The 12,573-nt window shown below is 53.5% G+C and overlaps 4 protein-coding genes across 4 annotated transcripts; 2 read left to right on the top strand and 2 right to left on the bottom strand.

The window, feature by feature from the left end:
• Window positions 1-3,129: 3,129 nt before the first annotated feature.
• MYCGRDRAFT_86451 (uncharacterized protein) lies at window positions 3,130-4,429 on the top strand (the record flags this gene model as incomplete). The annotated part of the gene is made up of 5 exons (XM_003851833.1): window positions 3,130-3,220; window positions 3,359-3,454; window positions 3,651-3,800; window positions 3,942-4,027; window positions 4,082-4,429. The coding sequence occupies 5 exons, from the start codon at window positions 3,130-3,132 to the stop codon at window positions 4,427-4,429; spliced, it is 771 nt and encodes a 256-aa protein (XP_003851881.1).
• Window positions 4,430-6,191: 1,762 nt separating this feature from the next.
• Window positions 6,192-7,373, top strand: MYCGRDRAFT_86450 (uncharacterized protein; the record flags this gene model as incomplete). Its single annotated transcript, XM_003851834.1, has 1 exon — window positions 6,192-7,373. One exon carries the CDS (start codon window positions 6,192-6,194, stop codon window positions 7,371-7,373), a length of 1,182 nt encoding a protein of 393 aa, XP_003851882.1.
• Window positions 7,374-8,298: 925 nt separating this feature from the next.
• MYCGRDRAFT_104803 (uncharacterized protein) lies at window positions 8,299-9,122 on the bottom strand (the record flags this gene model as incomplete). Its single annotated transcript, XM_003851392.1, has 1 exon — window positions 8,299-9,122. A coding segment is annotated over one exon (276 nt), but the record flags the coding sequence as incomplete, so codon positions are not given.
• Window positions 9,123-9,209: 87 nt separating this feature from the next.
• MYCGRDRAFT_72999 (uncharacterized protein) lies at window positions 9,210-12,362 on the bottom strand (the record flags this gene model as incomplete). The annotated part of the gene is made up of 1 exon (XM_003851391.1): window positions 9,210-12,362. The coding sequence occupies one exon, from the start codon at window positions 12,360-12,362 to the stop codon at window positions 9,210-9,212; it is 3,153 nt and encodes a 1,050-aa protein (XP_003851439.1).
• Between the last annotated feature and the right edge of the window lie 211 nt (window positions 12,363-12,573).

Here is a 12,573-nt window from a genome sequence, read left to right as displayed (position 1 = left end):
GAGTCGCACCAGTCGCTGGCAACTGAGCTATTGTTGTGGTGGCGTGGGAATCGGATGAATGTTTCTGTCGCAGTCGAAATTGGGAGCAGCGGACGAACTGGGGTGTCGTTTGGGGCTATCGGTGGAGGGTCTGGTGCTTCCAGGGTCGGCGAACAGGAAAGTCTGGGTGCAGTAACTCTATTTGCTTTGGGCTGGAACGTCGTGGGGAGGCGATCCTGGCAATACGATGACCAGTGTTTCGGCGTGGAGGGAGGTGGAAGTGCGACGGGAGAGGATGGGTGGTGGTGAAGGAGGTGGTGGTGTTGGAGGACGTCGGAGGTTGACGGTCGTGGCAAGGATCGGCCGGTGTGCGGGCTAGGAGTTCCTAGGAGGTAGACTTTGGAGGAGACACTGACACTGTCGCCGTCGATCGAGAAGCACAACTGCACGTGTCTCGCGTGATATGAGGAGATTCCCTTGCGACAAGAACAGCCAGACCGAGAGCGATACAGTGATAGAGGCTCGACTTGGATGGGAGTGAATGAAGGGGCTCCAAGCCTCCGACAAGTGCGTCCACGACAGAGACTACGCCTACGCGATTGTTTAGCGTCCATGGCCCCGCCAAGGGGGCATAGCGCGCATGTCAAAGTGTGTGATTTGGCATAAGAACATGCACCAGGCGAATGTGGCACAGCAGCATCCAATGTCATGCAATGCGAAGTCGACGATGGCGATGGATATGCCGTAGGTGGGAGGGCTGACTTTCTCTGTGGTGGACCTCTTGCTCTGAGGCACTGCTAGTCAAGACTCACGCTCGCAAGAAATTGACACAACGACGACACTCACGTAAGGTACCTTACCATTGCTCGCAGAACCCTGCTGTGGACGGAAATCACTCACAGACACCACACCAGAAACCATATACGCGAGGACTCAACGATTTCACGACACCGGGGATCAATGCGGCGTGGTTGTTGTGATGATGGATGCTGTTGGTTAGATGCGACTTGAGCACAGCTTGCTACCCCAGCAGCCGTCTTTACAGGCGAGTGCCGCTGCATGCACCTTTTCCGCCGGCAATTCCTACATGTGCGAGTTACACCGACTTCCAGGAGCATGAGTGCAAAAGCCTCAGGCTGGCCGAAGCAACGCTCCGCCGCGAGATAAGATCAGAAGCCTTTCCCAGCCACGCCGGCCGAGATCACCGCGTGAAAGTCACCATTCACAAGTGAACGAAAGGCAGCCTCCACGCGTGCATGATCATTGACGATCGACATTGTGATGGGCGATGAAAACCCGACAGCAAGCAAGCTCCTATCTCACCCGATCTGCTCGAAGCATTCCTTGCCTAGTGGGCAGCGTAGCTGGGAAAGATCCATGCGAAGCTCTTCGTGGGTCATGGCCCGCTCAACCTACCAGAAAAAGCGCAACAGACAGCTGCTCGTCAAAGACTTACTCGGGATGCTGTGGACCCGCACTCAGCGCGGAGTATGCCACGCTGGGTGATGCTGGCGCAAGCAATCGAACGGACGCGAAGCAGACTGCCACCTCCGGACAGTTCGCCGAGGAAACGAAGTGATGATGAAGATGGAAAGACGCAGCTTCGCGACTGCGGCCTGTGCCTCACGCAAACCCTACAGCCCGAAGTTTCTATTGCAAGGTCGTTCAAATCGACAATGATATTAATGGATCCTCGCTGTCCTTGATGTGCGGAAGGCCGCGCAAGGCTGTTATAGCCGGGTTGATATTACCAGGCTGTGGCCTGAAATCCTTCACCCTACCATCCACTCTCTCAAATCGGCCAATGTCACAGAGATTGCAGAACTTGTTCCGGAGGATCAGAACGCAATCGGCGCATTGGCCAACGGCTTCACCCTTGATCCCTCCTAATGTTGCATCTGGGCTTGCCAGGATGCAGCGTGGTTGCAGGGTATAAAACACCCCGGAAAGCCGCATGTGCATGATGGGCCTTGCTTCAATTCGAGCTCCCCACTGGAAGCCCCACATGGAGTTTTCTGACATGCCGAAGCCGACGTAACGAGAGCATTGGTCTTCGCGCGACTGGTGCTGCTGGGCGGCGCAGTTCGACCTCTGTTCACACGGACAGACCACACGGCAAGAGCAACGACGCTGAAAGAAGCAGGTACGCCGTCCAACGAGGAGGATAAATGTTCTGACCGCTCTTTTTGACAGCCGGAACGAACAGGCAAGAGCCGGTTGGGGAAGCTAGAGACTGCGCCTGCAGCAAGAGCATCGGCAATACAACCGCAGTGCAACGCAGTCATGTGGAAGTGGGCTAATGGTCTTCGAGTTGACGTGTCGAAGCGACCTCTACCTCCACCACTTTCAGAAAGCACGACACATTGAAGATCGACCAGCTCGCTGTTACATACAGTGACAAGTGGACCATAATAAATGAGTCTACAGGACCACAACCAACGAACGCCTCAGGACAAATGGATGCTTGAAGCAAACTTCCTGTCTCGAGTGAACAGCGAGACCAGTTGATCGCCCTGCTGAGCACTTCGAACACTTCTATCAACAAGGCTGACCCGTGTCGCAGAAGCGTTCAGCCCGAAAACGGCCACTGGATACAGTCACATTGCGCAGCCGGTCGTAGCTAGCCGTTTTAAGTCGTTGTTGCAAGGGCTCGCTCTTGAATCGATTAGTAACTATGTTGTCGCTTGTAAGGGCTGCAAGGGTGTTGTAATTGGCCGGTGTGGTGCTATAGTCGCCGGCATGGTGCTATAGCTCGGTTAAGCGGTTGCAAGGCTCTCAAACACTCGCTTCTGCAGTAATTACTAACATGCTAGATATCGGAAGGTCGGTGCGTAGAGCGATAGCATTTACCTCACCTTAGTGTGCAGTAGCTAGTGTTTAGCTTAATAGCTTTATGTCGCTGTTTAATGGCTTTATGTCGCTGTTTAATAGCGTATGTAATCTGTTATATATAAGGCGAATTCGCTAGTGTTGTTGCAGAGCTGTCAGTTTTAAGGGCGTTTTAACAGCGCTTCTACGGAGATTACGGAGATTCAGCTCCACTACGCTGTCGAGCTAACAGCGATAGCGTGAGGGCAGCTAGCATATATATAGGGCGCAGAATTAGTATAGAGCAGTGTATCTATCCCTTCCGTTGTCTTCGTTGTTACTATGCCGTACGTTAATCCAAACTGCTCGTTCTTAAGCTCTAGCAGCTCCGACGCCTTCGCACTAGCCGTCCACCCCCTTCCTTCTAATGCCGGTAAATCTAGTGCTAGTGCCAGTCGTCGTAGTAGTGCTAACGCTATGGTCGGTCGCCGTGTCGAGAGTTACCGTCCGGTGCTTGCTAATAGCCGACTCGGTCGTCGTTTGCTATGGCTACTAGTTACTCCTTAGCTAGTGTTGCAGCCGCCGTTGCCAGACGAGGAGCGCTACGAAGGACGTTACAATGGCACGCTCTCGTATGCCATTCGAACGCAGATCAAGACCCTTAAACGTATAGCCGGATAGACCTTACATCGCATCGCCGGTAAGTCGTAAGAAGCTAGTGTTGTTAGCCGTTAGTCAGCTAACGCAGTCAGACTTCCTCAGCCAGCTATACACTACTGTGCATAGTATTGCAACTAAAGCAGCGACACTAGCCGGTGTGCATAGTTAATTCTATGGACTGCGTTAGTTTAGCACCCCTGTAGCTAACAGGATTATCGAATACGTAACTAGTAGAGCAGAAGGTCGCAGAGTAACGTACAAGCAGATCCGTAAACGGCTCGACTTGGCTTGCTTAATCGACACGATTCGCCGCAGACTAAACGAGCGTAGTTACTTTAAACGAGTGGCCAGACGTGCGCTATTCCTTAACGCTAATAGACTAGATCTAAGGCCTTAGTTCGGCTAGTAGTGCATTAATTAGTTAAATCGAGGCCGGACCTTCTAGTTCGGTAATGCAGCGGCGTTTGGTTAAGGCGGTTAGCAGAAGTTTCTAGTTATTCGTCGTACTAATAAGGCGTTCAATCCGGACTGTCTTAGGCCTAAGTACAAGCGCATAAAGACGCAGTTGGTCTATAGCTTCGTTAGTAGCAACAAGAAGAGCAGACTTATCTTCTAGGACAACAGCTAGGGCAAGATAAACGCTAAGAGCCTAAAGGACTATATAATACTAGAGCTGCACCGCTTTTGGCGTAAGTGTAGTAATGCAGAGGCTGCGTTGCGACTGCAAGAGCAATTTAACACCGGTAGATTCGACGGCTTCGTTAATAAGAGCACCTTCTCAATCGACGGCCGCTTTAGAAGCCTAACACCTATAGTCGAGGACGCTATTGTCGACGATGCTGTCAACGGTGATGTAGATATCCCTGCTATTGTCGACGATACTATGCTATTGCTTATACTGGACGGTGCATCCGTCTACAAGGCTGCTACCTTCCGTAGTAAGCTAGATCGCCTTAGAATCCCTTACGGTCTCGACATCTAGCTAGCGAACTTACTAGACCTTAATCTAATTAAGAACGTCTAGGCTATAATAAAATACCGCCTTAATCGATTCTACGACCTGCCGTCGTCGCCGGAGGTGTTGCGCGAGCAAATCTAAGAGGTGTAGGATGCTTTAACGGAGCATAATATCAGTCGGATTACGGGCTCGTTTCGGGCGCGGTGCGAGAAGGTAATTGCTCGTAACGGTCGCTATACGGGCTATTAATGCCGCTAATTCGAACGGGAACGGTTTCGTAATAGTAGTAATAGTAGTTGTAGAGTTGTGGGTGTTCGAAGTTGAGCTAAATTCTCAGCCGTCCAGTCTTTCCCGAATTTTGCTTTGTAATCAGCACATAAGGTCAAATAACACGCGCTCATTAGCTCGGTTAATCCCGCTTCTCGGCCCGTGTTAGTGAATGATAAACAAGGGCCCTTGCACGTGACAAGGGTGGAAGTGGAGTCCGACCGGCTGCACAAGGTGACTGTACCTCAACACTGATTGCAGCAAGCAGTCGTGCGAATGCAGAAGCACTTGACGATGACGTTGACGCACGACATATCCCACGTGGCCACGCCTGCTCCCTGGTACGGGTGTAACGTGCTCTCTCCACGTTTGGGCCTTGACCCGCAGGACGTGGGGCTCCCTGAAAATTTAAGACACTGGGAGGACAAAACGACCAGATGGATGTGACAACCGCATCTGCGGAAGGCAACGTGTACGACAAAGTCTACAACTGCCAAACATGGACACCTCACGCAACTTTGCGTATCCGGCTCCGGCGTTGCTGTCAATTGAAAGGTGCCGTATGCGCTGCAATCGTCAATTCCCTGAGCTTTCGCCGACCGCCATTCACACGGGACAGATGTCTCCTCATACTTTGTTGCGGTTGATGGCCTCGAATGCTGGGAAGGGAGACTCCCAACTTGAATACAGCGAGCACACAACGATGCAAGCAGCCGTCCTGATCAGCATGGTCCACGTGGGAAGCTTGGAAGACTTGCATATCCCACGGCTTGACTCGTGGCAATGTCATTTGCGCAGCTCAAGTGCACGGCATTCATCGGCACCCGGATTACTCGCCACGCGTTGAGTACCGCACTGTTGGCCGGCATCTGAATTAGAAACATGCCGCCTATCAGTTTGATCCGCATTGAGAACTCAACTGCATTTTTTTCGAGGTCGTGTCTTCTCATGGGATGCAAGGCTGGTCGTATCCATTCATCCTTCGAACGAGCATCGAGCACAGCTGTGGACCCGGCGTCCGCGGATTGACAACTTCGCCGCTGCTACAATTCAATGGCCCATCTGACTGCGGTCAGAAATCTCATCAAATGATTGAGCGAGGCTGCGAAGATGTACTCGTCTTTGTCCGACGAAACACCGAGCTCGCTCTGGGCTAGGAGACGCGAAGGATAAGTATATCTCATTCTTATTTTCGATTTGTGACTGGCAAGCACCGACCTTCAACGGGAGTCTGAGTCTACGTACACCGTGACAGAAATGCGGTCCAACAAGACTGACTTATGCACAATGAATTCTCTCGCACCGGATTCACCTCGGGTATAACAAGCTGTGATTACCAATTCGAGCTCAGCTTCAGCATCAATTCCACATTTCCATTCGATATGTCTAATAGCCTCAATAACGAATCTCGAGCTTCCAAAGTGTAAGAAGTTCAAGAAGTACGGAAACCTGTTGAGCGACAGTAATTAGCCACAAAGACGGCATTATCAATACGGACCACAAGTTCTGCATCTGCACCATGTCCACACAACCAATCCGGATCGGCTTCATCGGACTCAACAAGACCGACTCCTGGGCCGTTAATGCGCATCTACCATATCTGAAAGACTCCGCCAAGTACAAAATCGTAGCCCTACTGAACAGCTCCAAGGATTCTGCCCAAGCCGCCATCGAATCCCACGGCCTGTCATCCGACACCAAGGCCCATGGCTCAACAGAGGCTTTCGCAGCCGATGACAACATTGATCTCATAGTTTGCAGTGTGAGGGTGGACAGACACTACCCCATACTCAAACCAATCCTCGAAGCCACGAAAGCGAAAGCAGTTCATTGCGAATGGCCGCTCGGGAAGAATCTGGCCGAAGCCGAGGAACTCACTGCTTTGGCGAAGAGCAAAGGTCTCAAGACGATCATCGGTCTGCAAGGTCGTCAATCGCCAACCGGACATGTCGTGAAAAGATTGCTCGACGAAGGAAGAATTGGGAAGCCCTTGAGTGTTACAATCACATTCGCAGGCTACAATTTCGGCGAAGCCGATCTCGAACCTCTAGCATATCTGTCCGACATCGAAATCGGCGGAAACATGGTGACGATCCATTTCTCCCACACCCTGGACGTCATCACCAACGCCGTGGGCCAGCTCGCATCCTACTCCGTAGTCCTCGACACCAAGCGCGAGAAGACTCTCCTTCGGAACAAACCTCACACCTACAAGCCGCAAAGCGAGACCGACGAGCCCGTCCAAATCGTCGGAGAAGTCAAGCGGACTTCGCACGATCAGATCGCCATCCAAGGTCATCTCACGAACGGCGCGGTGTTCTCGTTCCACATGCGAGGCGGCCATCCCTTTCCAGATACACCCGGTCTTGAGTGGCGAGTGTACGGTAAAGCTGGTGAGATCAGGATTACGACGCCTTCTGCGAATTTACACTTCGGCGGGTCGGGGCATAAGATCCAGTTGCACGATCACAAGTCGGGAAGCGTGAAGAACATTGAAGTGCCGAAGGATGAGTGGGACGAGAAGGAGCTGCCGATCACCGCGCGTGCTCCTGCGAGGATATATGAGGCGTTTGCTGATGGGAAGGAGGATGGGTACGGGACTTGGGAGGATGCGGTGGTCAGGCATCGTCTCGTGGAGGAGATGTATGCGAGAGCTAGGGATGGCAGCACGGAGCCTGCGGCGAGATACGCGCACTTGTAGAGTCGGATTGATGAGACACGATGTATGCTTCAAAGACTGGGAGCTAATGTACGAAGGCTCAATACCGTCGAGTGCTTCACAAATGCGCCATCACAACGAGCCTGGCTCACGCGTCTCGCTATCCACCTTCTTCTTGGATGTAAACAGCCCTTTGACAAAGTTCTCGGCTTTATCGGTCGCACCACCGAATCCCTTGAACAGATCCAGCTCAAAATCGTCGAAAGCCTTCTGCAGACTCTGCGTCGAAGCATCCCGTACTGGTGCAATCTCAGCATCGGGTGGATTTGCTCCAAGCGGGCTAGGTAGAAGTCCCGAGCTCCTTCGCTTTCGTCGCTTCACGCTGTCCAGCAGGTCGTCCATCGATACTATCCTCGTTTCGCCTTCCGTGTTGCCCTTCTGTGACTGTGACTGGGCTGCGGTCAATGGCTCGAGATAGTCCGGCGAGGCAGGATCAACGATCTCAGAAACGTCGAGCAGGATGTCGTCGAACGTGACTGGAGGCACCGTCTCGGCGACTTTGCTCGGCTTCTGAGGCGCAGGTGGAGGACTCGACGGAACCACGGCGGTAGCTCGCACTGGAGTCTGTACGCCATACTGCTTGCCCCATCTGCATTCCGAAGGATAGTCGCAATGGTTGCTACAGTCCTTCTTCCGAATCGCACGGCTGGTCTGGAGGTCTGCAGGTCTCCTGACCCATCTGCCGTTCAACCACTGCCCTCCACTCTGGGCTGTTGGCGAGAAGAGAGAATCAGCCTCCTTATCCGCCAAATCAAGCGCCTCTGCTGCATCCACCTGGTCCATAAGTGACCGGCGCCAGGTACCCCAAGCCTTCCATCCTTGATAATCGAATTCGCTGGCGCAAGCTTGGTGACGAAGGGTCTTTTTGTAGCCGTTCCTTTTGCTGCGTTTCATGACAGTCGTGCCGGCGCAGAACAGATGACCGTCATCGAGACAGCGTCTTGTAATGCCTAGCTGGTACACGCGATTGCACTTGTGGCACTGCCAGAGCCAGTGTAGGGGTGGCGATGGTGGTGGTGGGTATGCGTTGCCTGGTTGAAGCCTTTTCGTGCGGTCTGTGAGGCGATGCTGCGATGGAGGACTTGCTGGCGGTGTGATAGGCAGTCGTGGAGAGAATGGAGTAGGTGGGATTGCGAGGAATGATGACCGGTAGGGCGTAGGCGTGATGGCCAATTGTCGAGGCATGACTTCGTAGTAAGCAGTCTTTGTTGCAAGTTCTTGGGCAGCGACGAAGACCGGCTTCGTAAATGTGTGCGACGATGTCTTGCTAGAAGGCGGTGTCCTATTGTCGCAACAGAACAACTGCCACTGTGTCGTGCAGAATGCGTTGGTGAAGATCCGCCGAAAAGTTGGGTGACGGGCAAGATGCTGAAGTCGGGAGAGGAGGCGTGGAGAGCGAGGTCATGTCACACGGTCGCAATGTGCATGGCCCGAATCTCACAATCAAAGACATTTCGCTGATTCGTCCGAGTTCTTTGTCTGTCTCAATATTCGAACTTCTTTGTATTGTGGGACTGTGGTCGCCACGCATTGGGAGGAGTTTCACCCGCTTTGTCCCACCTGAACTTGCACTTCACCCACTTCACTCGATCAAAGTCGCCGACCACCTTCGCCGATCACATATTCTCTGATGAGCAGGATGGCACCCAGTCAGGAGTGTCTTAAACGCCCAGACACGCTCGTTTTATGTAACGAGTTCCGCCATCGGCGTAGTGTGTCGTAGTTGCCGTCGCTCTGAGGTGTCATTGCGCGCCTTGTGAAGCCAACGTTACGGGTTGCAATCTTGGGAGGAAATGTATCCACCGAGCGACAGACCGCTCAGTCCGTTATCACCCTCAAAGCCTGTAACATGAGTCCAAAAATGAGGCCGCGACTGACGCCAGGGACCTGCAAACAATCGAACACTTTGCCGAGCGCCTCTCCGCTAGCGGCAGCGCCCATGACGCTGGTCAGTGCTTGCGGCATGCCCTTGGTCACCAAGAGCCTCCGCGCTTTGATTCGCAGCTCTTCCTTCTGCTCGTGAGTCTTCTCTGGATAATCGCGATTCCGAACTTCCAATTCCTCTGCGGTCGGCAACCCATTCTCCCGCATCTTATAGATATGATGAGCAACGCCCGCGTCGCTAAAGTTCGCATCGAGAAGAGATGACTGGATCAGCTCTTTGATCGAAGCTAATTGGGGATTTCCGGGTCGCAAAAGGAACGTCTTGGCCGCGGTGAGGAGAGTGCGCCGGATTTGCCAGGCACCAGATAGAGTGTAAAGCTCTGAGATGACGGCGAACATCAGCTCCACTGCCACAGATGTCTCGCGATCACTCAGCGGTTTCTTCTGCATGGTCTCGGACTTCGCAGTGGCATTGTCTGAGCCTTGTTCGGCTGAGGTCGAGGACCTGTCGAGCTCGATAGACTGCGACATGCGGGGGTCTGCCACGGAGGACCGAGAAGTCTCGATGCTATTCCTTCCTGGAGTCGCAGGGAAGGCATAGTCCGGCGGCATTTCCGAAGGCGGCGGTGGCAGATTGATGGTTTCCTCAAGCCTCGCATCCGCCGAAGGCAGTTGTGTCGTCGAGACTCTGGGCGACGCCTCTACAGACCTCGGTGGCTCGCGCTGACTGATAATACTGCCGGGCCTGCTGACTGATGGGCTAGCCTTGTGCCTTGCATCCATGCTGGCAATCGTAGACCCACTCTCGCGACGTGGCCTCGGTGGCAGTGAAGGCTCACGAAGCGACTCGGTGCTCTCCCTGTCATCGCCCAACGAGCCAAGATAGCTGTCGGTCATCATAGGCTGTTGGAATGCGCTCGGCTTCGACTTGTGCCTTGATGACATAGATTCTTCGTTGCTTGCGACGGTGCTATTTCTGCTCGGACTTGAGTGCGATTGACTCGGCCTTTTCCCTGCAGCACCGACAAGTCCGGCGACGCCTCCGAACACAGCTTTGCCGCCGCCGGCCACTTGCTTCGGCGCTTTCGTGAGCACATTCATCATGTCTCCTCCTAGCTTACCAAATGCATCGGGCGTTGGCCAGCCGAATCCTTTGACAGCACCGCCGGGCGATTTGGTAAGCCCTCTATCCTTTTCCAGGAACCGCTTCATGCCTTCGCTCTCAGACAAGGGCTGGTATTTTACAGCATCATTCAAGTATCGCTCCAAGTCAGTCCGGAGCGATGCTTTGGTGGTCGATTTCCACTTCGGCAGCTCTGCATGAGTCTCTGTGAAACGCACTCCGGTGATGACAGAGATCCGTCTGATGACTTCGTGCAGAGTCTCGAAGTCTGCATATTTCCGTGCAATCATCCACCCAGGGAAGAACGAGTTGGCTGGTTCAATCTGTACCAGATAGTCGCCCGTTGGTTTTGACTTGATAGTTCCGCGTTCACCAGGAACGCTGTCGTCGAAGATGGAAATGTTGGCATCGAGCAGGGTGAGTTGTGGGCGCGCCCGCTCCGAAGCGTCTGCATGTGCTGTCGCCTGTTGTGATGAGCCGAGCTGATCAAAGCTGGTAAATTGCGAGCCGGGCTCAGCTGATTTCTGTTCCGCTTCGATGGGACTCTCCACGACGGAGGTGACCTCCGAATGCTGATTCAGGTCGCTTTGGCTTGACGTCGGTGTTGGTACGCCTGGGGTTGCTATTTCTGATGCGCTTTCCGCGACTGATGGCAGTTCTCGGCTGCTGCTCTCCTCCAAAGCTCTTCGGCGATCTTCCTCGATCATCATTTGAGTGAGCCTCTGAGCTTCCCTCATAGCTTCGTCCATGGCTTCCTCCGCTCGACTGACCTTCCTCTTATGCGCTACACTCTCAGGCCCTCCGTGCGTAGTTATTTGTCCGCTCTCTGCTTTTTCATGCTGGGTGCCGTTGGCCTCAGCTTTGGGACTGCTAGTCCTGCCCTCCACCCCTGCATCTACGATATCCATGACCTCCTTTGCTGTTTCCGACTCCTCAAGCGCGTACACGATCCACTCGTTAATCCATTCTGGTCTTGAGCACAGAGTCACTGTAGACCCAAGGATGAGTTGTGCAAACACCTCTTTCAGGAAGGCATGCACTGGTGGACAGTTGTAGGACTTCGGGTCGAGATAGGCCTGGAGAATCTCTTCCGACGACTCCCTCAATTTCCTCTTTTGAGCCTCTTCGTCCAACATGTACGACAGACTGCAGTCCGGCTTCATTTCCAGATAGGTCAAGATGGCTTCTTCGGCAGGACTGTTCGGCGAAGCATTGAGAGCAACAGAAAGCTCGTTGAGCAGCACGATAATGATCGAGCTGGCGTTGGCAGAAAAGTCAAGAAACGTGTCAGCGGGTCGCTTGCGTCCCAGGTGACTTGAAAGCGAAAGCACGAAAGCCGTAAAGGTCCGTCGACTTGCTGCTGGAAAGCTTTGCTCGCCTGGAATCGTTGCATCGTACCAGTAGTGGACGTAGTCCTTGATCACAGCGTCGGTGAACCTTTCAAGCGCAACTGATGTCTCTGGTCCAAAGCCTGAATAGTCCAATGCCTGACTTGCGTACACCTTTTCGGCCGCCGCGGATTCCTCTGTCTTGCTGCCATCTCTCCACTCCAGCACCCTTCTGGCCACCTCAACGCCCACTTCTCGCCTTCGATCTTGCTCTACCTTCTTAACTTGAACATCCCGGTTGTCGCCACGAATGCCCTCCCATGTTGCATGCAGAACCACACCACCGGCGACACCGATTATGACCAAGCCGACCCTGCCTAGTACGAGGTACGTGCTCGCTCCCAGTCCGACAAGGCAAGCACCCAGTGTTTCGTTCGAGGCGTGCGAGAGGAAGTCGAGAGCTTTGTCGGCGATAGATTGTAATGTCGGTCCAGGAGACGTATGTTGCGTTGAACCTGCCTGCAGGTTGTTCTCGGACTTTATAGCTGGCTCCCCGGTCGAGGGTTCGTCGATGGCCACTGGGGTGCTGCTTGCCGCTGCATCGGGCAGAGCTGCGTCGGAAGTCGTATCATCCATTGTCAGAAGAGATATGATGTCCTGTCATCGCGCTACTGACATGATCGAGAGAAGAGATGATCGTGTCCTGTGTGAACTACTCCTCTCGCACCGTCGCCGAAGTTGCGCGTCAAATGATGCAGGGTCAACGACGATCGCTCGGACGAGGTCTGAGGTTCCATTGGCCCCTCGGCCAAAAGTCGAGGCGAGGTCGATCCGAGCTTCCAACCAC

This window comes from Zymoseptoria tritici, chromosome 6 (assembly GCF_000219625.1).
Source record: "Zymoseptoria tritici IPO323 chromosome 6, whole genome shotgun sequence".
NCBI classification, from domain to species: domain Eukaryota; kingdom Fungi; phylum Ascomycota; class Dothideomycetes; order Mycosphaerellales; family Mycosphaerellaceae; genus Zymoseptoria; species Zymoseptoria tritici.
Note: the sequence above shows the minus strand (reverse complement) of the source record. Positions and strands in the feature narration are given on the sequence as shown.